Here is a 26,342-nt window from a genome sequence, read left to right as displayed (position 1 = left end):
GATCCGAGGGCCCCTTGTAGTTGAACATACTCACCATTGTCGTCGCTGCTCCTCAGCGTCCAGTCTCCCCGCTTCCTGGGATCCTGTGCAGATGGGCGCGCGGCTGCCGCCATCTTGCATTCCCAGGACGCCTTGCGAAATTACCCATATGAATTAGCGGTCTCGCGAGACTGCTAGGTCTTATGGGTAATTTCGCAAAGCATCGCTGGGAAAGGAAGATGGCGGCAGGGGCGAGCGGTTCAGCGGACAACGGAGGGTGAGTATAGCAGGTTTTTTGTTTTTGTACTATTTTTAACATTACTTTCTTTTACTATTGATGCCGCATAGGCAGCATCAATAGTAAAAGGTTTGGGACACAGGGTTAATAGCGGCGTTAATGGAGTGCGTTACCGCCGGCATTAACCCTGTGTTAGCAGTGACCGGAGCGGAGCGCCGGAGACACAGGGCGGGCGCCGGCCACTGACTGCGGGGAGTATGGAGCGGCCAATTTCTTCCGGACTGTGCCCGTCGCTGATTGGTCATGGCTGTTTTGCGGCGACCAATCAGCAACTTGGAGACCAATGAATATCTGTGACAGAAGGACAGACAGAAAGACGGAAGTACCCCTTAGACAATTATGTGTATAGATATATATTTTTTTAAATTTCCGTAGCTCAGCGTTGTAAACTTCTGTGAAGCACCTGGGGGTTAAAGGTGCCCACCACACATCTACATAGATTTATTGAGGTGTCTAGTTTCCAAAATGGGGTCACTTATGTTTTTTTCTATGTTTAGGCACAGCAGGGTCTCTCCAAACATGGTGTCCGCTAATTGTTCCAGCAAATTTTGCATTCAAAAAGTCATATGGTGCTCCTTCCTTTCCCTTTGATATGTGCCCAAACAGAGGTTTTCCGACACATATGGGGTATCTGTATACAAGAAAAGGTTGCACTCCATGTTGCTGAAGCATGTCAATGTGAAATATGAACAGCAATATGACTTTTGTGTATTAGGAGAAAAAGAATGAGACGCTTTGCACAAAATTTGACCAAATAATGTCTGCGCATCAACCAACGTCAGTGAGGTCTCATAAGACTCGCACAGCGATCCGCACTGCTGTGCCACCTATGACAGTGTCCAATGTGCAAAAACCAAAAGCCCTGTAGACATGTACACCTGGACTCTCAGGTGCCCACCCAGAAGAAACAACACTTGGGCCGGGATCATATGAACATCATATGAACTCGAGCCTGAGAACTTTTCAGAATATTTTCCCACGCTCGAGTTCATATGAGGACATCCAGCAGAGGCCGCATCACTGCGACTGAAGGTAACTACAGGTCATTGACCTACATTCCATTCATTCCCCGGGGTTTTACAGCCAGGAGCACAGCTGCATTAGCAGAGCTCCTGGGTGTAAAATTAGTTAACCCCTTCAGATGGATTTACAGCGTGGGACGAGACTGATCATCGGAAGGTATGGTATATTGTTGATTTTTTATTTTTCCTTTTTTACAGAACGAGGGTCTTCAGGTGGATTAAGAGTCTAATAAAATATTACAACAACCTGTGTCTTTATTTCATTAAAAGACTTTGTAATAATCTGTGTGTGTTTTATTAACCATTTCATACTATTGGATTAATAATGGATAGGTGTCATAATTGACGCCTCTCCGTTATTAATCTGGCTTAATGTCACCTTACAATAGCAAGGTGACATTACCCCATATCCCACCGCTACACCGGAATGGGAAGAGAGTAGCCAAGTGCCAGAATAGGCGCATCTTCCAGATGTGCCTTTTCTGGGGTGGCTGGGAGCAGATGTTTTTAGCCAGGGGGGTGGGGGGCAATAACCATGGAGCCTCTCCAGGCTATTAATATCTGCCCTCAGTCACTGGCTTTACCACTCTGGCGGAGAAAATTGCGCGGGAGCCCATGCCAACTTTTTTCCACGATTTTTTTTTTTTTTTTTTACTTTTGTACCTGTCCTAATGACTGAATGTTCTGGATGTCCAATGGGATTTGTCGGGGTGGAGTTAATTATTCTCATGGCTATTCACCTGTTAAATCTGTTTTTATATGTCTTGTTGGGCTATTCAAGCTTATGCTGTGGACAAAGAGCACCATGCGTGCTCGAAACGCGTTCAGCTAACTTATGGCTTCTTTTCTGGAATAGTTGTGCAGCTACTTGCAAGCAGCTTTTTCCGAATTTTAAATTAGTGGAAATAAAATTGATGACCTTTACTCCGGAGCTGGATTTTTTTCTTACTTACTCAGTGTCTCCTGATACCGTTTGTGAAGCACAGACACGTAGTATATTGCCCAGCCACGTATGTAACAGGTTAAAAAAATAAACATACTCACCTTCTGAAGGGCCCTTGTAGTCCTGTTGCCTGTGTGCGGTGCACGCGGCAGCTTCCGGTCCCAGGGTTGGTATGAGCGCAGGACCTGTGATGACGTCGCGGTCACATGACCGTGACGTCATGGCAGGTCCTTCTCGCATACCATCCTTAGCACCGTAACCTGACGCTTGCACTGCCGAGGACAGGACGACACGTCGGAGGGTGAGAATAACGTTTTTTTTTGTTTAAATTATTATTATTTGTAACAGTAGATCTTTTTACTATTGATGCTGCATACGCATCATCAATAGTAAAAAATTGGTCACACAGGGTTAATAGCTGCATAAGCGGAGTGCGTTACACCGCGCTCCGGTAACGCTGGCATTAACCCTGTGTGAGGGCTGACTGGATTACTGGAGGGGAGTATGGAGCGGGCACTGACTGCGGGGGAGGAAAGAGCGGCCATATTTCCGCTGGACTGTGGCCGTCGCTGATTGGTCGTGGCAATGGTCGTGGGCGTTTTCCCATGACCAATCAGCGACTTGGATTCCATGACAGACAGAGGCCGCGACCAATGAAAATCCGTGACAGAAGGACAGACAGACGGACAGAAAGACAGAAGTGACCCTTAGACAATTATATAGTATACTAGATGGTGGCCCGATTCTAACGCATCGGGTATTCTAGAGTATGCATGTCCACGTAGTATATTGCCCCAGTTACGTAGTATATTACCCATTTATGTAGTATATTGCCCAGCCACGTAGTAGACAGCACAGAGCCACGTATTATACAGTATAGAGCCATGTAGTATATTGCCCAGCCACGTAGTATACAGCACAGAGCCACGTAGTATATTGCACAGCGACGTAGTATATTGCACAGCCTTGTAGTATACAGCACAGAGCCACCTAATATATTGCCCAGTCACGTAGTATGTTGCCCAGCCACGTAGTATACGGCACAGCGACGTAGTATATTGCCCAGCCTTGTAGTATACAGCACAGAGGCACGTAGGATATTGCCCAGTGACGTACTATATTACCGAGCCATGTATGTCAGAGGTTAAAAAAATAAAAAATAAACATACTCCCCTAACGATCCGAGGGCCCCTTGTAGTTGAACATACTCACCATTGTCGTCGCTGCTCCTCAGCGTCCAGTCTCTCCGCTTCCTGGGATCCTGTGCAGATGGGCGCGCGGCTGCCGCCATCTTGCATTCCCAGGACGCCTTGCGAAATTACCCATATGAATTAGCGGTCTCGCGAGACCGCTAGGTCTTATGGGTAATTTCGCAAAGCATCGCTGGGAAAGGAAGATGGCGGCAGGGGCGAGCGGTTCAGCGGACAACGGAGGGTGAGTATAGCAGGTTTTTTGTTTTTGTACTATTTTTAACATTACTTTCTTTTACTATTGATGCCGCATAGGCAGCATCAATAGTAAAAGGTTTGGGACACAGGGTTAATAGCGGCGTTAATGGAGTGCGTTACCGCCGGCATTAACCCTGTGTTAGCAGTGACCGGAGCGGAGCGCCGGGGACACAGGGCGGGCGCCGGCCACTGACTGCGGGGAGTATGGAGCGGCCAATTTCTTCCGGACTGTGCCCGTCGCTGATTGGTCATGGCTGTTTTGCGGCGACCAATCAGCAACTTGGAGACCAATGAATATCTGTGACAGAAGGACAGACAGAAAGACGGAAGTACCCCTTAGACAATTATGTGTCTAGATATATATATATATTTTTAAATTTCCGTAGCTCAGCGTTGTAAACTTCTGTGAAGCACCTGGGGGTTAAAGGTGCCCACCACACATCTACATAGATTTATTGAGGTGTCTAGTTTCCAAAATGGGGTCACTTATGTTTTTTTCTATGTTTAGGCACAGCAGGGTCTCTCCAAACATGGTGTCCGCTAATTGTTCCAGCAAATTTTGCATTCAAAAAGTCATATGGTGCTCCTTCCTTTCCCTTTGATATGTGCCCAAACAGAGGTTTTCCGACACATATGGGGTATCTGTATACAAGAAAAGGTTGCACTCCATGTTGCTGAAGCATGTCAATGTGAAATATGAACAGCAATATGACTTTTGTGTATTAGGAGAAAAAGAATGAGACGCTTTGCACAAAATTTGACCAAATAATGTCTGCCCATCAACCAACGTCAGTGAGGTCTCATAAGACTCGCACAGCGATCCGCACTGCTGTGCCACCTATGACAGTGTCCAATGTGCAAAAACCAAAAGCCCTGTAGACATGTACACCTGGACTCTCAGGTGCCCACCCAGAAGAAACAACACTTGGGCCGGGATCATATGAACATCATATGAACTCGAGCCTGAGAACTTTTCAGAATATTTTCCCACGCTCGAGTTCATATGAGGACATCCAGCAGAGGCCGCATCACTGCGACTGAAGGTAACTACAGGTCATTGACCTACATTCCATTCATTCCCCGGGGTTTGACAGCCAGGAGTACAGCTGCATTAGCAGAGCTCCTGGGTGTAAAATTAGTTAACCCCTTCAGATGGATTTACAGCGTGGGACGAGACTGATCATCGGAAGGTATGGTATATTGTTGATTTTTTTATTTTTCCTTTTTTACAGAACGAGGGTCTTCAGGTGGATTAAGAGTCTAATAAAATATTACAACAACCTGTGTCTTTATTTCATTAAAAGACTTTGTAATAATCTGTGTGTGTTTTATTAACCATTTCATACTATTGGATTAATAATGGATAGGTGTCATAATTGACGCCTCTCCGTTATTAATCTGGCTTAATGTCACCTTACAATAGCAAGGTGACATTACCCCATATCCCACCGCTACACCGGAATGGGAAGAGAGTAGCCAAGTGCCAGAATAGGCGCATCTTCCAGATGTGCCTTTTCTGGGGTGGCTGGGAGCAGATGTTTTTAGCCAAGGGGGTGGGGGGCAATAACCATGGAGCCTCTCCAGGCTATTAATATCTGCCCTCAGTCACTGGCTTTACCACTCTGGCGGAGAAAATTGCGCGGGAGCCCATGCCAACTTTTTTCCACGATTTAACCCTTAAATTTAATAGCTAGAGCGCCCAAATTTTGCACATACACACTACTAACAGTAGTGTGGAATATGCAAAAAAAAAAAAAAAAAAAAGGGATATGAGATTGTTTACTGTATGTAAACCATGTCTCATATCATTTCAGGTTTGTGAAGAAGATAGCAAAAGCCGGCAATTGAATCACCGGCTTTGAAGCTATCTGGCGCTGCATTTTATATATATATATACACACACACACACACACACACACACACACACACACACACACACACACACACACACACACACACACACACACATATACACACACACACACACACACACACACACATATATATATACACACACACACACACACACACACACACACACACACACACACACACACACACAGTGGGGCAAAAAAGTATTTAGTCAGTCAGCAATAGTGCAAGTTCCACCACTTAAAAAGATGAGGGGCGTCTGTAATTTACATCATAGGTAGACCTCAACTATGGGAGACAAACTGAGAAAAAAAAATCCAGAAAATCACATTGTCTGTTTTTTTTTAACATTTTATTTGCATATTATGGTGGAAAATAAGTATTTGGTCAGAAACAAAATTTCATCTCAATACTTTGTAATATATCCTTTGTTGGCAATGACAGAGGTCAAACGTTTTCTGTAAGTCTTCACAAGGTTGCCACACACTGTTGTTGGTATGTTGGCCCATTCCTCCATGCAGATCTCCTCTAGAGCAGTGATGTTTTTGGCTTCTCGCTTGGCAACACGGACTTTCAACTCCCTCCAAAGGTTTTCTATAGGGTTGAGATCTGGAGACTGGCTAGGCCACTCCTCCAGGACCTTGAAATGCTTCTTACGAAGCCACTCCTTCGTTGCCCTGGCGGTGTGCTTTGGATCATTGTCATGTTGAAAGACCCAGCCACGTTTCATCTTCAATGCCCTTGCTGATGGAAGGAGGTTTGCACTCAAAATCTCACGATACATGGCCCCATTCATTCTTTCATGTACCCGGATCAGTCGTCCTGGCCCCTTTGCAGAGAAACAGCCCCAAAGCATGATGTTTCCACCACCATGCTTTACAGTAGGTATGGTGTTTGATGGATGCAACTCAGTATTCTTTTTCCTCCAAACACGACAAGTTGTGTTTCTACCAAACAGTTCCAGTTAGGTTTCAACAGACCATAGGACATTCTCCCAAAACTCCTCTGGATCACCCAATGCTCTCTAGCAAACTTCAGACGGGCCCGGACATGTACTGGCTTAAGCAGTGGGACACGTCTGGCACTGCAGGATCTGAGTCCATGGTGGCGTAGTGTGTTATTTATGGTAGGCCTTGTTACATTGGTCCCAGCTCTCTGCAGTTCATTCACTAGGTCCCCCCGCGTGGTTCTGGGATTTTTGCTCACCGTTCTTGTGATCATTCTGACCCCACGGGGTGGGATTTTGCGTGGAGCCCCAGATCGAGGGAAATTATCAGTGGTCTTGTATGTCTTCCATTTTCTAATTATTGCTCCCACTGTTGATTTCTTCACTCCAAGCTGGTTGTCTATTGCAGATTCAGTTTTCCCAGCCTGGTGCAGGGCTACAATTTTGTTTCTGGTGTCCTTTGACAGCTCTTTGGTCTTCACCATAGTGGAGTTTGGAGTCAGACTGTTTGAGGGTGTGCACAGGTATCAGTATAAAAAGACAACAAGTTTAAACAGGTGCCATTACTACGGGTAATGAGTGGAGGAAAGAGGAAACTCTTAAAGAAGACGTTACAAGTCTGTGAGAGCCAGAAATCTTGATTGTTTGTTTCTTTTTAATCATAGACCTGAAACAGGGACAAGGGGGCATCCTCTGCGGTTGGAGGAAAAAAGGTTTAAGCATAATAACAGACGCGGATTCTTTACTGTAAGAGCAGTGAGACTATGGCACTCTCTGCCGTATGATGTTGTAATGAGTGATTCATTACTTAAATTTAAGAGGGGACTGGATACCTTTCTGGAAAAGTATAATGTTACAGGGTATATACACTAGATTCCTTGATAGGGCGTTGATCCAGGGAACTAGTCTGATTGCCGTATGTGGAGTCGGGAAGGAATTTTTTTCCCCAATGTGGAGCTTACTCTTTGCACATGGGGTTTTTTTGCCTTCCTCTGGATCAACATGTTAGGTTAGGCTATGGGTTGAACTAGATGGACATATAGTCTTCCTTCAACCTTAATAACTATGTAACTATGTAACTATGTAACTATGTTTCTGACCAAATACTTATTTTCCACCATAATATGCAAATAAAATGTTAAAAAAACAGACAATGTGATTTTCTGGATTTTTTTTTCTCAGTTTGTCTCCCATAGTTGAGGTCTACCTATGATGTAAATTACAGACGCCTCTCATCTTTTTAAGTGGTGGAACTTGCACTATTGCTGACTGACTAAATACTTTTTTGCCCCACTGTGTGTGTGTGTATATATATATATATATATATATATATATATATATATATATATATATATATATATATATATATATATATATATATATATATATATATATTATACCTATTCTATGTGTATATATCTAATCTAACCTGTCAGTGTGATTTTACTGTACACTGCGCTGAATTACCGGCTTTTCAAAGGACACCGGTGCGTTAAAATCGGACAGCAATACGGATGTCATACGATGTTGCGATAAAAAAATCGCATGACACTCGCATGACAATCGCATACGTTACATCTGTTTTTTTCGGTCCGTAAATAGGACCGTTTTTTTCCTGGCAAGTGGAAAAGAGGCCTTAGGCTGATGTCTGGTGTATTGGCATACTGAGGAGAAATTGCACAAGAAATTTTGGGATCCATTTTTTCCATTTACCCTTATGAAAAAAAAAAGGTGGATCTAAAGTAAAATTTTTGTGAAAAAAAGTTAAATGTTCATTTTTTTTCCCCCAAAGAAATTCCTTTGAAGCACTGGAAGGGTAAATAAACGTCTTGCATGTGGTTTTGAGCACCTTGATTCATGCAGTTTTTAGAATAGTGTGACTTTTGGGTATTTTCTGTCATATTGACACCCCAAACTCACTTCAAATGTGATGTGGTCCCTAAAAAAAAAATTTTTTTATTTAAATTTTGTAGGAAAAATGAGAAATCTCTGGTCAACTTTTTAGACTGTGCACACGTTGCGGATTTCCTGCAGATCCGCAGCGTTTTTTAGGGTATGTGCACACGTCAGGATTTCTTGCAGAAATTTCTTGACAAAGACCGGACATTTCTGCCAGAAATCCGCATGTGTTTTTTTGCGTTTTTGATGCGTTTTTCGTGCTTTTTTTTTTGCGTTTTTTTCCCAATGCATTAAATAGTGGGAAAAACGCAAAATGAATGAACATGCTGCTTTTTTTACCGCAATGCGTTTTTTTCACGGGAAAAAAAATACATCATGTGCACAAAAATTGCAGAATGCATTCTAAATGATAGGATGCATATGTCTGCATTTTTAATGTGTGCACATACCCTCACCATGCAGAAACGCTGCAGATCCGCAAGTGATTTACAGTACAATGTAAATCAATGAAAAAAAATAAAAATGCTGTGCTAATGGTGCAGAAAATTCTGCGCTGAAACGCTGCGGTTTAGAAGAAGGAGCATGTCACTTCTTTTGTGCGGATCTGCAGCTTTTTTGTACCCATCCCATTATAGAAATCCGCAAGGGTAAAAGCGCAAGAAATCCGCACAAAATTCGGAGTAAATCTGCACAATATCCACATAAAAAAAAATGCATCAAATCCTCACCTGCGTTTTCTGCCAAGAGATGCAGAATCCGCACAAAAAATTCCAGAGGCTAATCCGCAATGTGTGCACATAGCCTTAGTCCATCTAACTTTTGAACAAAAATTTTTTTCAAAAATTGTGCTGATGTAAAGTAGTCATGTTATTTATCAAATATTTTGTGTGACATATCTTTGATTTAAGGGCATAAGAACTGAAAGTTTGAAAATTGCCAAATTTTCGCCAAATTTCCGTTTTTTTCCCCCATAAGTAAATGCATGTCATTCCGAACAAATTTTACCACTATCATGAAGTACAACATGTCACGAAAAAACAGTCTCATAATCAATGGGATCCGTTGAAGTGTTCCTGAGTTATTGCCTCGTAAAGTGACACTGGTCAGAATTGTAAAAATTGGTTTGGTCATTAACGTAAAAAAACACTTTGGGGGTTAAAGGGGTTAATCGTGATCCTCCATGACCTCTATCTGAAATAACTTTTTTACTGATAACCTTGCTACCTGAAAGATGATAAATATCACATCTACAGTAAGTGTAAATCCTAAATATAAGCCTTAGAGCAGGGTGGATAAAAATCAATGTTTTTTTAAAAAAAAAATCGGATTTTTTTTATTTAAATCGGATTTTTTTTTTATTTAAATCAGATTTTTTTCAATAAACTGCTTTTTGAGGAAAATATTTTACCATCCAAAGGTTCTTCCATCATGAGATAAAGCTGAGTTGTTTAACTCAGTAGAATAAAGGCTGTATATGTGTAACATTCACAATGCCATGATCTTCCAGAGGTTTCTGTAGGATTAGTGGGCAGTTTCTCTCCTATATTATCACAGACGTTCGCTTTACTTATGCAGTTCTCAAAACTGAATTTGACTCTGCAGAGGTCCCAGCGTCTTCTTCACGGCAAAAATGTTACAACATGAACAGAGTTGAGAAAAAGACCTTAATCCTATTGTTCTACAAACCTATGAATACAGAATCAACCCCTTCAGTGCCAAGTCCAAGAAGTTAGACAATATGTTTCTGATTGTTTGGAGTGGAATAGATCTGCACAACACAAGAAGAATGTGAATCTAAGTGTGAGGAGGAGGAAGGGCAAGCAGACAAGAAAATGAAAGTGAAACTTTGAGCACAATACTGCAGCATAGCCACAGACAGACAAGTCTGGATCTGTTTGTGTGTACGATCTGAGGTTTATTACATTCTTTCCTTATAATGGCAGCAGGCCGTAAAAGAGACCCAGTTTGGGAATATTTTAATGAAGCTCCTTCGCCTATCGGCAAGGCAGGCATGCGTTAAAAATGCAAATGATGCAACAAAGAGATGCAAGGCCTGGTGGCGCGAATGAGGCAACATCATGAGAAGTGCGGTGATGAAGATGACCAAAGAAACACTTCTGAACAGGCAGGATCTTCAGGTTGGTAAACATTTTTATTGAATCCTATTTCTAAAGACTGAACTGTCATGTGTGAGAAAAATTATATTTCTTAATATTACTGCATGTTACTGTCATTTGGTACAGTTATGAAGAAAAACAAATATTCCTTTTGGGGCAGGGGCAGTGATGTGTTGTGTACAATAAGCAGAAATTGTATAAACAATAAAATAACAGCATTGACTTTTTTTGTTTAGGGGAATTCATGGATTCTGGAAACTATCCACCTCCAAGATCACCATCATCCTGTTCTACAGTTTCAGAGTTATCCATCCATGATAGTGCTTCATTAGCAGCAGCATCATCATCAGACACCCACAGCCACATATCACCATCACCCAAAAGGAAGAAAAAACCTTTACCTCCTGGAACCACCATAGATAGGTTTGTGATAAGAACTAGCAGATTAGAAAAAGAGTTGATTGATGAAAAAATTGCCCGGTTTATTTATGCAACAAACTCTTCTTTCCGTCTGACTGAGAACCCACATTTCATTAATATGGTTCAGTCACTGAGACCAGGATAAAGTCCACCCAGCAGAGCTGATGTTGCAGGGAAACTGCTGGATCAAGTGTATGATAGGGAAATGGAGCAATGTGCAACAGCTCTGGAGGGTAAAATTGTTAACCTAAGTATTGATGGGTGGAGTAATGTCCACAATGATCCTATTGTATGTGCTTGTATAACAACAGAAGAAGGTAAAGTCTTCCTTGCACAAACAACTGATACGTCAGGAAATGCACACACAGCAGAATACTTACAAGAAGTGGCAGTAAAAGCTATAACGACATGTGAACAAAAATTCAAATGTCTAGTACGCAGTTTGGTCACTGACAATGCTGCAAGCGTATCCAAGATGAGAAGAGATTTAGAAGAGCAGGGAGGGAATACAAAGCTGCTAATAACATATGGTTGCAGTGCTCATTTGCTGCACCTCTTAGCGAAAGACTTAAGTGTTCCAGAAATAAAGGCTAATGTTGTTGAAATTGCTAAATACTTCCGTAATAATCATTTTGCTGCAGCAGCTCTGAAAAGGATGGGTGGAACCAAGCTAACGCTCCCACAAGATGTTAGATGGAACTCTGTGGTGGACTGTTTTGAGCAGTATAGCAAAAACTGGCCTATTCTGATGACACTTTGTGAAGAAAATCGAGATAAAATAGATGACACTGTCACGGCCAAAATCCTCAACATTGGGCTTAAGAGAAATGTTGAACATATGCTGAGCTTCCTGAAACCCATCTCTCAAGCTTTAAACAAAATACAGAAAAATAGCTGTTTTATTGCGGATGCTGTTGAAATTTGGAAGGAACTGAGTGAACACTTAAAAACAGAACTACACATGGACAGAATTAAATTACAAGCAGTAAACAAACGAATGGGACAAGCACTGACTCCAGCTCATTTTTTGGCAAATATTGTCAATATCCAATATCAGGGTCAAAACCTAAGTGCTGAGGAAGAGGAGTTAGCTATGACATGGGTATCCAGCAATCATCCATCTTTAATGCCAACTATAATAAACTTCAGAGCTAAGGGGGAACCATTCAAGGAATATATGTTTGCTGAAGATATTTTAAGGAAGGTCACACCAGTAAACTGGTGGAAGTCACTTAAGCGCTTGGATTTAGAGACTGTTCAAGTAATGATTTCACTTTTAACAGCAGTAGCTTCTTCTGCAGGCGTTGAAAGAATATTCTCTTCCTTTGGACTCATTCATTCTAAATTGAGAAATCGGTTGGGACCCAATAAAGCAGGAAAGCTTGTTTTTCTTTTCCAGATTATGAATAGGAACAAAGAAGAAGATGATGATGATGAAGATGACGACAAGTGAGCTACAGAGGACAGCAGGGACAGTAGTATTTAAGTTTTTCATGTGTCGGCTGGGCTGACAGTCTAAGTTTCTTATAATATATATATATTTTGTTTAGCCAAATTAGTTAACAAACATGTTTGTTTAAGCAAATAACTTATGCTGTAATGTTGTTATTGTTTCAGTTGAATAAATCTATTTAAATTGTTATTAAGGTCAGGATTATTTTTCTCCTAAGTACAACAGAACAGTGGTGTCCAAATATGAATGATTAACCCATTAACCCCTTAAGCCCCGAGGGTGGTTTGCACGTTAATGACCGGGCCAATTTTTACAATTCTGACCACTGTCCCTTTGAGGTTATAACTCTGGAACGCTTCAACGGATCTTGGCGATTCTGACATTGTTTTCTCGTGACGTATTGTACTTCATGTTAGTGGTAAAATTTATTCGATATAACTTGCGTTTATTTGTGGAAAAAAAAACGGAAATTTGGCGAAAATTTTTAAAATTTCGCAATTTTCCAACTTTGAATTTTTATACCCTTAAATCACAGAGATATGTCATGCAAAATACTTAATAAGTAACATTTCCCACATGTCTACTTTACATCAGCACAATTTTGGAACCAAAATTTTTTTTTGTTAGGGAGTTATAAGGGTTAAAAGTTGACCAGCAATTTCTCATTTTTGCAACACCATTTTTTTTTAGGGACCACATCTCATTTGAAGTCATTTTGAGGGGTCTATATGATAGAAAATGGTGTGACACCATTCTAAAAACTGCACCCCTCAAGGTGCACAAAACCACTTTCAAGAAGTTTATTAACCCTTCAGGTGTTTTACAGGAATTTTTGGAATGTTTAAATAAAAATGAACATTTAACTTTTTTTCACACAAAATTTATTTCAGCTCCAATTTGTTTTATTTTACCAAGGGTAACAGGAGAAAATGGACCCCAAAAGTTGTTGTCCAATTTGTCCTGAGTACGTTGATACCCCATATGTGGGGATAAACTACTGTTTGGGCGCATGGCAGAGCTCGGAAGGAAAGGAGCGCCATTTGACTTTTCAATGCAAAATTGACTGGAATTGAGATGGGACGCCATGTTGCGTTTGGAGAGCCCCTGATGTGCCTAAACATTGAAACCCCCCCACAAGTGACACCATTTTGGAAAGTAGACCCCTTAAGGAACTTATCTAGATGTGTGGTGAGCACTTTGACCCACCAAGTGCTTCATAGAAGTTTATAATGCAGAGCCGTAAAAATAAACATATTTTTTCACAAAAATTAACTTTTTGCCCCCAATTTTTTATTTTCTTAAGGGTAAGAGAAGGAATTAGACCACAAAAGTTGTTGTGTAATTTGTCCTGAGTACTCTGATACCCCATATGTGGGTGTAAACCATTGTTTGGGCGCTTTGCAGAGCTCAGAAGGGAAGGAGCGCCATTTGACTTTTCAATGTAAAATTGACTGGAATTGAGATGGGACGCCATGTTGCGTTTGGAGAGCCCCTGATGTGCCTAAACATTGAAACCACCCAAAAGTGACACCATTTTGGAAAGTAGACCCCCTAAGGAACTTATCTAGATGTGTTTTGAGAGCTTTGAGCCCCCAAGTGTTTCACTACAGTTTATAACGCAGAGCCGTGAAAATAAAAATTCTTTTTTTTTTTCACAAATGATTTTTTAGTCCCCAGTTTTGTATTTTCACAAGGGTAACAGGATAAATTGGACCCCAAAAGTTGTTGTCCAATTTGTCCTGAGTACGCTGATACCCCATATGTGGGGGGGAAGCACTGTTTGGGCGCATGGCAGAGCTTGGAAGGGAAGGAGCGCCATTTGGAATACAGACTTAGATGGATTGGTCTGCAGGCGTCACGTTGCATTTGCAGAGCCCCTGATGTACCCAAACAGTAGAAACCCCCCACAAGTGACCCCATATTGGAAACTAGACCCCCCAAGGAACTTATCTAGATGTGTTGTGAGAACTTTGAACACCCAAGTGTTTCACTACAGTTTATAACGCAGAGCCGTGAAAATAAAAAAAATCTTATTTTTCCCACAAAAATGATTTTTAGCCCCCCACATTTTTATTTTCCCAAGGATAACAAGAGAACTTGGACCCCAAAAGTTGTTGTCCAATTTGTCCTGAGTACGCTGATACCCCATATGTTGGGGTAAACCCCTGTTTGGGCGCAGCGGAGAGCTCGGAAGGGAAGGAGCACTGTTTTACTTTTTCAACGCAGAATTGGCTGGAATTGAGATCGGACACCATGTCGCGTTTGGAGAGCCCCTGATGTGCCTGAACAGTGGAAACTCCCCAATTCTACCTGAAACCCTAACCCTAACACACACCTAACCCTAATCCCAACGGTAACCCTAACCACACCCCTAACCCTGACACACCCCTAATTCGAATCCCAACCCTAATCCCAACCGTAAATATAATCCAAACCCTAACCCTAACTTTAGCCCCAACCCTAACCCTAACTTTAGCCCCAACCCTAACTTTAGCCCGAACCCTAACCCTAACTTTAGCTCCAACCCTAACCCCAACCCTAATCCTAGCCCCAACCCTAGCCCCAACCCTAGCCCCAACCCTAGCCCTAACCCTAGCCCTGATGGGAAAATGTAAATAAATACATATTTTTAATTTTATTATTTTTCCCTAACTAAGGGGGTGATGAAGGGGGGTTTGATTTACTTTTATAGCGTTTTTTATATCGGATTTTTATGATTGGCAGCCGTCACACACTAAAATAAGCTTTTTTTATAGCAAAAAAGTTTTTGCGTCTCCACATTTTGAGACCTATAATTTTTCCATATTTTGGTCCACAGAGTCATGTGAGGTCTTGTTTTTTGCGGGACGAGTTGACGTTTTTATTGGTAACATTTTTGGACACGTGACAGTTTTTGATCACTTTTTATTCCGATTTTTGTGAGGCAGAATGACCAAAAACCAGCTATTCATGAATTTCTTTTGGGGGAGGCGTTTATACCGTTCCGCGTTTGGTAAAGTGGATGAAGCAGTTTTATTCGTCGGGTCAGTATGATTACTGCGATACCTCATTTATATCATTTTTTTATGTTTTGGCGCTTTTATACGATAAAAGCTATTTTATAGAAAAAATAATTATTTTGGCATCGTATATTCTCAGGACTATAACTTTTTTTATTTTTTTGCTTATTATGCTTTGTGGCGGCTCGTTTTTTGCGGGACAAGATGACGTTTTCAGCGGTATCATGGTTATTTATATCCGTCTTTTTGATCGCATGTTATTCCACTTTTTGTTCGGCGGTATGATAATAAAGCGTTGTTTTGGCTCTTTTTTTTTTTTTTTTCCTTACGGTGTTCACTGAAGGGGTTAACTAGTGGGACAGTTTTATAGGTCGGGTCATTACGGACACGGCGATACTAAATATGTGTACATTTATTTTTTTTATTTTTTTTTTTTAGATAAAGAAATGTATTTATGGGAATAATATTTTTTTTTTTATTTATTTATTTAGTACATTTTTTTTTATTTTACACATGTGGAAATTTTTTTTTTACTCTTTTACTTTGTCCCAAGGGGGGACATCACAGATCGCCGATCTTACAGTTTGCACAGCACTCTGTAAGATCGGCGATCTCACTGACATCGCTGCAGGCTTACCAGCACCTGCAGGCTACCCGGAAGTACTCCCTGCAGGGCCCGGATGCAGCCCCGCGGCCATTTTGGATCCGGGGACTGCAGGGAGAAGACGCTCGGTACACGGTGAGTACATCACCGTGTACCGATCGTCTCAGGGAAGCCCGCAGGGAGCCCCCTCCCTGCGCGATGCTTCCCTGTACCGCCGGCACATCGCGATCATGTCTGATCGCGGTGTGCCGGGGGTTAATGTGCCAGGAGCGGTCCGTGACCGCTCCTGGCACATAGTGCCGGATGTCAGCTGCGATAGTCAGCTGACACCCGGCCGCGATCGGCCGCGCTCCCCCTGTGAGCGCGGCCGATCGCATATGACGTACTATCCCGTCTCTGGGAATTAAGTCCCAGGTCACCTGGACGGGATAGTACGTCATATGGGATTAAGGGGTTAAACTGGGGAGAAAAAAGTAATATAAAAAGTGATTCTAAAAATCTTCATCTGCTTGCATGTTAAAGTAGCAAGAACTAGTTTAGGTAGAAACTTTGATTTAAATCACTGATTTAAATCAAGCCTTACTGACTAGTGATTTAAATCGTGATTTAAATCAGTTAGATTTAAATCAAATCCACCCTGCCTTAGAGCAAAGAATAGAGACACACCTAAGCGATAAAAGCTCCAATTAAAGTCAACTCATAATAAAAAAAAATGTTTTTAATTAAAAATCATCAAAAAGGTACCGTAACAGTATTATAAAAACTGATGAGAACAGCGCAAATAACAGAAAAAATGGTGGTACAGCCTGGACTGGTAACAAATTTATTATGAGTTGCCTTTAAATGGAGCTTTTGTCACTTAAGTGTTTTTCTGAAAGTTGATAAATGTAGGATTGCTTGAGGTGATCACAAAAATGGTGTTTCCATGACTCCCAACACTGGACCCACCTTATTGTGATCAGTGGGACCTCCCGAGACCATACTTTTATCTTCCATTCTGTTATCCGTCAACCACACCGGTAAAGCTGGCCATATATTTTCCATTCACTTTTGGAATAGTGTCCCTCTGGTTGACATCTACTCTTTTCATCCCAGCTTACACACATGCATCTTTGGCTTTGCTGAGCATACATATGTTCTGCAGGGTTAGAGCGGAGTACGCCGCTGGTAGACTTCACTTGGGCAACTCATATTGTTCTCCCTTGAGGATGAAATGATCTGGCATGTTGAAATTCCACAGTTTGATCCTCCTTTTGCCCGACATTAGTCATTGGGGCAAGATGAGACCGTCCCCCAACACATTAGATGGTCAGTGGATTGGACTAACATTAATCTAATGAATATGTTGGCACTAAAGGTACCGTCACACAGTGCAATTTTGATCGCTACGACGGCACGATTTGTGACGTTCGAGCGATATAGGTACGATATCGCAGCGTGTGACACGCTCCTGCGATCAGGGACCCCGCTGTGAATCGTACGTCGTAGCACATCGTTTGAAACTTTCTTTCGTCGTCCAGTGTCCCGCTGTGGCGGCATGATCGCATGGTGTGACAAAGGTGTGCACGATATTGTATACGATGTAAAGGGCGGAGGAGCTGGCTACGTAGGAGCGCTGAATTCTCCACCTCCCGTGTGCTGATTGGGCGGTACAATACTGTGCGCTCATTCGACAAAGGACTATTTTCTATATTGCTTAGATGGTATGGTTTAGATATATCGCCATTTCATACATATTAAGTTCCCCATATAATACTTGACTGCGACAGGGTTACTTATGTGTACATGTTTTTGTAACAACTTCAAACTGATGTAATAATCAGAAGTATAAAACATAAAATGCAGAGAAAAATTATGTAATTATAGGACACATTGGTGAACTTTCGTCCAAAGAGCTACTTACTTGTTGCCCTTGTGACTCCTGCTCGGCGTGGTTCTCCGAAACAATTTGTTCCACAGGTGCCAACAAGCGAAGACACGTGGAAGTCCGTGGCACCTCTTGGTCCCTCAGAAAATTAAGATGTTCAAAATACCAAAGTTTTGGCACATAAACATCTTCAGTGGAAGCTCCGGACCTTGTAGTCTGAAGAACCTTGTTCAGCTCCTTCCTCCACACCGTGCGGAGCGCCTGGATTTTCTTTTTAATAACTGCTTCGTTTGCTGCCTCTTCTGGTGCATGACGATTGTAAAGCTCAATGAGCTTTAAGTAATCCTCCCTCCTCTTTTCCCTGTTACAATACTCAGGAGATTTGATTTTCCAGAGGCAGGGAAAAGACTGATAAATTTCGATGAAATTCCTGATGAACTCCACACGATTTGACATCTGAAAAATAATTATAAAAAAAAATTACATGGTTGACAAAGAGTCCTTTAAACAATACTTTTGCCAGTGTGCCAAACGCTTAACAACAGCAGCCACACAAAGCGCTCATGCCTACCATCGCTTCTTCCATCTGCCACGCCATAGGCCACCATAACCCAAAACAGTGTACCGCCCGCTTCCCTACAGCAGCCACACAAAGCGCTCATGGTGACCATACATTGTACCATCTGCCACGCTCTAGCTCACCAGACACAACCGGTCATAACCAGTCACAACAGCGTACCATCCGCATCGCTTCAGCGGCGGAACGAAGCGGTCATGCCGACCAAACTGCGTTCCATCTACCACGCTGTAGCCCACCAGTCACGACCAGTCACAACCAGTCACAACAGCGTACCATCCGCATCGCTACTTCCATCTGCCGCGCCATAGGCCACTACCGCCCGCTTCCCCACAGCAGCCACACAAAGCGCTCATGGTGACCATACATTGTACCATCTGCCACGCTCTAGCTCACCAGACACAACCGGTCATAACCAGTCACAACAGCGTACCATCCGCATCGCTTCAGCGGCGGAACGAAGCGGTCATGCCGACCAAACTGCGTCCCATCTACCACGTTGTAGCCCACCAGTCACGACCAGTCACAACAGCGTACCATCTGTCACATTGTAGCCCTCCAGTCACAACAGTGTACCATCCGCTTCGCTTCAGCGGTGGAACGAAGCACTCATGCCGTCCATACAGCGTTCCATCCACCACGCCCAAGCGGTTTACATACCTCGAAGCAGCGGTGCAAAGCGTGGTATATTCAGCGAAGTACAAAATTCCAATTTCCAGGTCCACCAAGTGTCCAAGTACGAAGTGAAGAAAGGAAATTTTGAAAGCAGTGAGGTGGCATTGGGAACAATAGCGCTCAGGTGACAAATTTTCCAACCAATTGTGTGCACAGAACCTTTGGCCTATCAGCACACTAGCTAGTAGCACAACACGCCCCTAGTGAACAACGTCACGCACAGATTATGCAAAATTTGCTCTGAATCGTCGTGTGTGACACGACCGTACGACTGTCCCATACGACTTCTACATCGCAAATACGTCATGAATTTATCGCTTCAGCGCCGTGCATCGTGTAGTGTGACCGCAGTCTACGATGTTTGAAACGATAATTAAGCGACGATGCAACGTCACAAATCGTGCCGTCGTAGCGATCAAAATTGCACTGTGTGACGGCACCCTTAACTCCTTACTGATAACAAACCTGTATGTGCATTGATAGCAGCAGAGATCTCTGTGTAATCAGACCTTTGCTCCTGATTTCCTGACTATTGGGCCTGCAGAATGAATTTGTCTTATCAGCCCAGTCTAAAGTTTGATATGCAAGAGCCAATAGTAACCCAATGTGTACTGGCTATATATCTGTATCACAGGTAAAACACAAGTTGTGTTTTCAGCCTAGTTCTTGCTATAACAACTTGCTATAAGATTACTGTTTTTTGTTCACTCATTTTCAGGCTTCGTTTCAAAGGTCTAACAGCCATGACAAGGTTCGGAAGATTGTGGCTGAAGAAGGACGGACCGCAAGAAACTTGATAGCCTGGAGTGTCCCTCTGGAGAGCAAAGAAAATGAAGGTGCTTAATAAAATTGTACAATTTGGTTTTTAGGGCGGCTGCTATCTTTATGGATGTTTTTAGAATATTAATAAATGGCCAAGCTTGCTTTCTTTATAGCAGAGAGGTCAAACTGAAATACAAAGAGGGTCAAAATTTTCCATATGAAAAAGTTTACCGTCATATTGGACAAAGGCGCGGGCCAAGCTTGATATTTATTTAAAAAAAATGTCTACAATTGAAGAAGTTTTTCCTTCTCATCAAATATGACGGTAAACTTTTTCATATGGAAACAAACTTAAAGGGGTTGTCCCACTAACAAAATATATTTCAATTATTATACCTTAGAATAAAATATTGGAAAAATATAATATGTTAAAGCAGTAAATAGCATGTGGCCCAGTGGCCTAATTTAAGTATGAAATATCAAAGGGTAAAATACTTCGAATAATACAGATAATAGAGTATGATGCCAACAAATGTGCCCTCAAACAGTATGATTCCACTACAGTGAATTCCTTCACATTGCCCTCCACACGCATGGTATGATGACCATACTTTAGTGGGGTTCCTCAATCCGCCTACGAGAGAATCGGGACCCCCATCACAGTATGATTCTCCAACTGTAATACCCACATAGCCCCCCCATACAGTATAAAGGCCACAAAAAGTGCACTGTACAGTATATTAATCACCCCATAGTCCTATATACAGTATAACGGGGCATTGCATTGCCTTTCATACAGTATAATGACCCCACATAGGGCTCCATACAGTATAATGGCCCCACATAGTGCTCCATGCAGTATCCTGGCCCTACATAGTACTCCTTACAGTATAATGGCCACAAAAAGTTCTACATACAATAAAATGGCCCACATAGTTCTCCATACAATATAATCGTCCCACATTATGCTCCATGCAGTGTAATAGACCCACATAGTGCTCAATACAGTATAATGGCCCCACAGTGCTCCATACAGTATAATGTGCTCTATATAGTGTTCCATACAGTATAATGTACACCACATAGTTCACCATACAGTATAATGTTCCCCACTTAGTTCACCATACAGTATAATGTGCCCCACTTAGTTCACCATACAGTATAATGTGCCCCACATAGTGTTCCAAACAATATAATGTTCCCCACGTAGTGCTCAATACAGTGTAATGGGCACCTTATAATAGTGCTCCATTCAGTATAATGTACCCCACATAGTGCTCCACACAGTATAATGGGCACCACTTATTGTCCAATATTGTGCTCCATACAATATAATGGCCTCTCGATGGGCTCCATGCAGTGTAATGCGCCCCAAATAGTGCACCATGCAATATAATGCGCTCCATATAGTGCACCATACACTATAAAAGGCACCACATAGTGCACCATACAGTATAATGTGCCCCACATAGTACACCATACACTTTAATAGGCTCCACATAGTTCATCATATAGTGAAATGGCCCCACATAGTGCTCTATACAGTATAATGCGTCCTACATAGTGCTTCAATTAGTATAATGGCCCAACATAGTTCACCATACAGTATAATGTTCCCCACATAGTGCATTCACCCTACATAGTGAACCATATAGTATAATCGGCCCGTTATAGTTCTCCATACAGTTTAATGGGCCCCACATAGTGCTCCATACAGTTTAATGGGCCCAACATAGTGCTCCATACAGTTTAATGGGCCCAGCATAGTGCTCCATACAGTATAATGGCCCCACATAGTGCTCCATACAGTATAATTGCCCCACATAGTGCTCCACACGGTATAGTGGCCCCGCATAGTGCTCCACACGGTATAGTGGCCCCGCATAGTGCTCCACACGGTATACTGGCCCCACATAGTGCTCCACACGGTATAGTGGTCCCACATAGTGCTCCACACGGTATAGTGGCCCCACATAATGCTCCACCTGGTATAGTGGCCCCACATAGTGCTCCACCCGGTATAGTGGCCCCACATAGTGCTCCACACGGTACAGTGGCCCCACATAGTTCTCCACACGGTATAATAAACCCCACATTAAAAAAAATACTTACTGTACCTCTGCCCGTTCCCTCGCTGCTCTGGTCTGTTCAGATCCTCTGCACACCTTGGTACAGCTGGAGCATTGTAATGACGTCATCGCGTCCACTGCGCTGAGACGTCAGGCGCAGAGGGGGAGTGATGGGAGAGTGAGCATCAGCTTACGCTCCCTCCTCCATTGCTTTAACTGAATCAACAGTTGAAAGTACAATGCGGCGTCATGGGCAAGGTATACTCGGGACTACGGTGGAGGGATCTGTCGTTTTTATTTAAGGAACTTTCTTAAGGACTGTTGCTGCTGGATACATGGGCTTCGGTTGTGTTTTCTGTCGTCTGGAGGAGCGTAGACTGACTGCAGTCTATACTGGCCGGAGATGCGAAATCTGTGGGCCAACCCAAAGTTGGGAGACAGTGAGTTTCACCTTGGATGGAGGGTAGTAGGACTACCGACCCTGGGGAGAGGATCTTGTAGACTGGGGGCAATGTATTTTGGACAGCTCCCCGAGTTGTTGTAAAACCATGGATGTAAGGAATACAAAAATTGTAGTATCGTTAACCTGCCTAGGTGATTATTACAAACCACAACCTCAGATCTAAACACACATCTTTTATTTTGCCGTGCAACTGGTATCATGTGTCCAGTTCTACATGAATTATTTTATGAACGGTCCTCTTTTAATCTTAAACTCAAAAGTACAAATATAAGCTGTGGTTTGATTAATGCGTCTTACAACATTGCTCCACTTCAGAGGCATTTGGCTTGCTTGTCACAGGACGTTTACTGTACTTTTGGACTACAAGACCCAATTTTTAACAAGAAAAACTATTGTTAAAACGTGTGTGCGTCTAATTGACCAGAAGCAGGTTCCTCTGATGGAGGAGACCTCTGACACTTTGTCCTTCCCGATCACAGAGAGCGCTTCCCTCCCTCCCTCCTGCCCTGCCTTGATCTATGTAATTGGTGCAGAGCAGGAGAGGAACCTTACCAGGACCTGAATGGAGGCTGCAGGAGCTGAAGAACCTTCCACAAGATTAATTCAAAGACCTTTCAGGTCATGTGACTGATCCAACTGACCTGAAAGGTCCTTGAGTTAATTGTGTGGAAGGTCCTACTACTGATCAGCTTATGTAACCTCCGTTCAGGTCCTGATCAAGAACTGCAAGATGTGGTAATGTATAGTGTGTGTGTGTGTGTGTGTACTTGGAAATACTAGGATTTCATCAGCTCACCCTACCAGACGTGTTTGAATTCAATTCTCAGTAGACATGTGCAGAGCACGGATCACCACCAAGTTCCTGCCGGCCGTCTCACAGGTGAAAATGCAAATCACTTACTTATGCAGCTTATGCAAATATTGAATGGAGGAGATGATGATAGAATAAAAATCTTGTCCTTTATTAGTGCATCATAAAAACAAGCTAATGCGTTTCAGGCAATACTGCCCTTACTCATAGCATAATAAAAACACATTACAACACAATATATAAAGGCACATAACAAAAGGCTACAGCCAATCACAATACATGTCAATTAGCCATATATCACACACCTGAGTACCCATTAGACGAAGTCGCACACCCTGCCCAACCTGAGTGTTAGGCTAGTTTCACACTAGCGTTCGGCAGGGCTGCGGATGGCAGCCTTCTTCCTCCGTGAAGCTCCGCCCACTGCCACGCCTCTTCCTTCATCTCCGCCTACGTCGGCATGTGTCCTGTGTACCCTATCTTTATACTCACCTGCTCCCGGCGCGGTCCCTGGCAGCTTCCCTGATGGACTCTCCGGGCACGGCAGCTCTTCCAGCTTTGAGCAGTCACCGTTACCGCTCATTACAGTAATGAATATGCGACTCCACCCCTATGGGAATGGAGTCGCGTCCATATTCATTACTGTAATGAGCGGTACCATGTGACCACTCAACGCTGGAAGCTGCCGCTCCCAGAGACCATCGGAGATGCAGGGACCTCGCCAGGAGCAGGTATGTCACAGCTGCCGCTCCCCCTCCCCGCCGACCCCCCAGGGACAATGACTCAAGTATAAGATGAGAGGGGCACTTTCAGCCTAAAAAAATGGGCTGAAAATTTCGGCTTATACTCGAGTATATATGGTAATTTTAAAATCGAAGCTGCCTCTCTGGCTCGTAGAGTAGATACTGTGTCCCCTCCTCTGACTGCCCTCTTTACTTGTTCAATGGTAGCTACTCTCATGGAAGTCGTGTCACCAGCGTGAACCTCCTTGAAGTGTCTGCACACTCCTCACAAAGAGCGTTTATCATTGCTATTACCTGTAGCCACTCCTGATACAAGTTGTGCAGGCGTGTACTATGGAGGACAGAGAATGAACTTCAATCCAATATTGCAGCCAACATGCAGCCGGCGGGTAAGGAAAGGGTGAATCAAACACCCGAAAACCCCGCCCCTATGGCTGAAGATTGTTCCCTCCAAATTCAGGTGACAGAGTCCCTTTAACTGGTTTTCCTAAGCATTGCCTTGGCCAAATAACTTGACCAGGTCCACACTTACTTTTAGTTTGCACTGCAACCACAGCTATGCCTGTGACTGCAATGTACTCCTGCGGCCTCAATGTGCATCCTGGGGGATACATATAGACCCTCACATATGATCCTCCCCACTGCCTCACAGCATGCAGCAAAGCTGTGTGTTTCTATATGTGCATGTAGCAGAGCTGTGGGTTTCTCTATGTGCGTATATAGCTGAGCTGTGTGTGTCCATAAGTCCATACAGTGGGGAAAATAAGTATTTGATACAGTGGCCACTTTGTAAGTTTTTCCACCTACAAAGAATGGAGAGGTCTGTAATTTTTTTTATCGTAGGTACACTTCAACTGTGAGATACACAATCTAAAAATAAAAAACAGAAAATCACATTGTATAATTTTTGCATAATTAGTTTGCATTTTATTGCATGAAATAAGTATTTGATACAGTAGAAAAACAGAACTTTATATTTGTTACAGAAACCTTTGTTTTGTAATTACAGAGGTCAGATGTTTCCTGTAGTTCTTGACCAAGTTTGCACACCCTGCAGCAGATATTTTGGGGCTGTCGTTGGGCAACATTGAGTTTCGGCTCCCTCCAAAGATTTTCTATTTGGTTCAGTTCTGGAGGCTGGCTAGACCACTTCAGGATCTTGAAATACTTCTCACGGAGCCACTCCTTAGTTGCCCTGCCTGTATGTTTTGGGTCGTTATCATGCTGGAAGACCAAGCCACGATCCATCTTCAATGGTCTTACTGAGGGAAGGAGTTTGTTGGCCAAAATCTCACGATACATGACACCTTCCTTACTCCAAGAAGGTGCAGTCGTGCTGTCCCATTTGCAGAAAGGCACCCCAAAAGTATAATGTTTCCCCCACCATGCTTGACGATTGGGCTGGTGTTCTTGGGGTTGTACTCATCCTTCACCTTCCTCCAAACATGGCAAGTGGAGAGGATACCAAAAAGTTCTATTTTGGTCTCATCTAACCACATGAACTTCTCCCATGCCTCCTCTGGATCATCCAGATGGCCATTCGAGAACTTCAAATGAGACTGGTCATGTGCTGGGGGGAAGGGGAACCTTGCGTGCCCTGCAGGATTTTAATCCATGACAGCGTAGTGTGTAACAAGCAGTAATGTTTGAGACTGTGGTCCCAGCTCTCTTAAGGTCATTGGCCAGGTCGTTTTGTGTAGTTCTGGGCTGATTCCAGACATTTATCAGAATCATCCTTATCCCTCGAGGCGAGATCTTGGAGCCCAGACCAAGAAAGATTGTCAGTCATCTTGTGTTTCTTCCATTTTCTAATAATTGTTCCAATAGTTGTTGCCTTCTCACCAAGCTGCTTGTCTATTGTCCTGTAACCCATCCCAGCCATGTGCAGGTCTAGGTCCTCAATTTTGGAGAGGTTGGGGTGTGATTGAGTGTGCGGACAGGTGTCTTTTATACAGGTAATGAGTTCAAACAGGTGCAATTAATACAGGTAATGAGTACAGAGTAGGAGACTTTCTTAGGCTATGTGCACACGTTGCGGATTTTGCTGTGGATCTGAAGCGGATTGGCCGCTGCGGATTATCAGCAGTTTTCCATGAGTTTACAGTACCATGTAAACCTATGGAAAACAAAATCCGCTGTGCCCATGCTGCGGAAAAAAAAAACGCGCGGAAACGCTGCGTTGTTTATTCCGCAGCATGGCAATTCTTTGTGCGGATTCCGCAGCGGTTTACACCGCAGTGCGGATTTCCTGCGGATTTACCAAAATCTGTGCGGAAAAATCCGCACACCTTTCAGGACTGAAAGCCAAGTTCTTGCTGGTTCGTAGGTGATCAAATACTTATTTCACTCAATAAAATCAAATATAGACAAACGAA

At 42.9% G+C, this 26,342-nt stretch overlaps 1 protein-coding gene across 2 annotated transcripts in view; it reads left to right on the top strand.

Moving 5' to 3' along the window:
- Positions 1-26,342, top strand: part of SCAPER (S-phase cyclin A associated protein in the ER) — a 419,051-nt gene that overhangs the window by 24,841 nt on the left and 367,868 nt on the right. For both annotated transcript variants that reach the window (XM_069765538.1, XM_069765539.1), the window contains exon 2: positions 19,838-19,955. In XM_069765538.1, coding sequence (XP_069621639.1) covers positions 19,838-19,955 — 118 coding nt within the window. The remainder of the gene's footprint in view (positions 1-19,837; positions 19,956-26,342) is intronic.

This window comes from Ranitomeya imitator, chromosome 4, assembly GCF_032444005.1.
Source record: "Ranitomeya imitator isolate aRanImi1 chromosome 4, aRanImi1.pri, whole genome shotgun sequence".
Taxonomy (NCBI): domain Eukaryota; kingdom Metazoa; phylum Chordata; class Amphibia; order Anura; family Dendrobatidae; genus Ranitomeya; species Ranitomeya imitator.
This window is presented reverse-complemented; position numbering and strand designations above follow the sequence as displayed.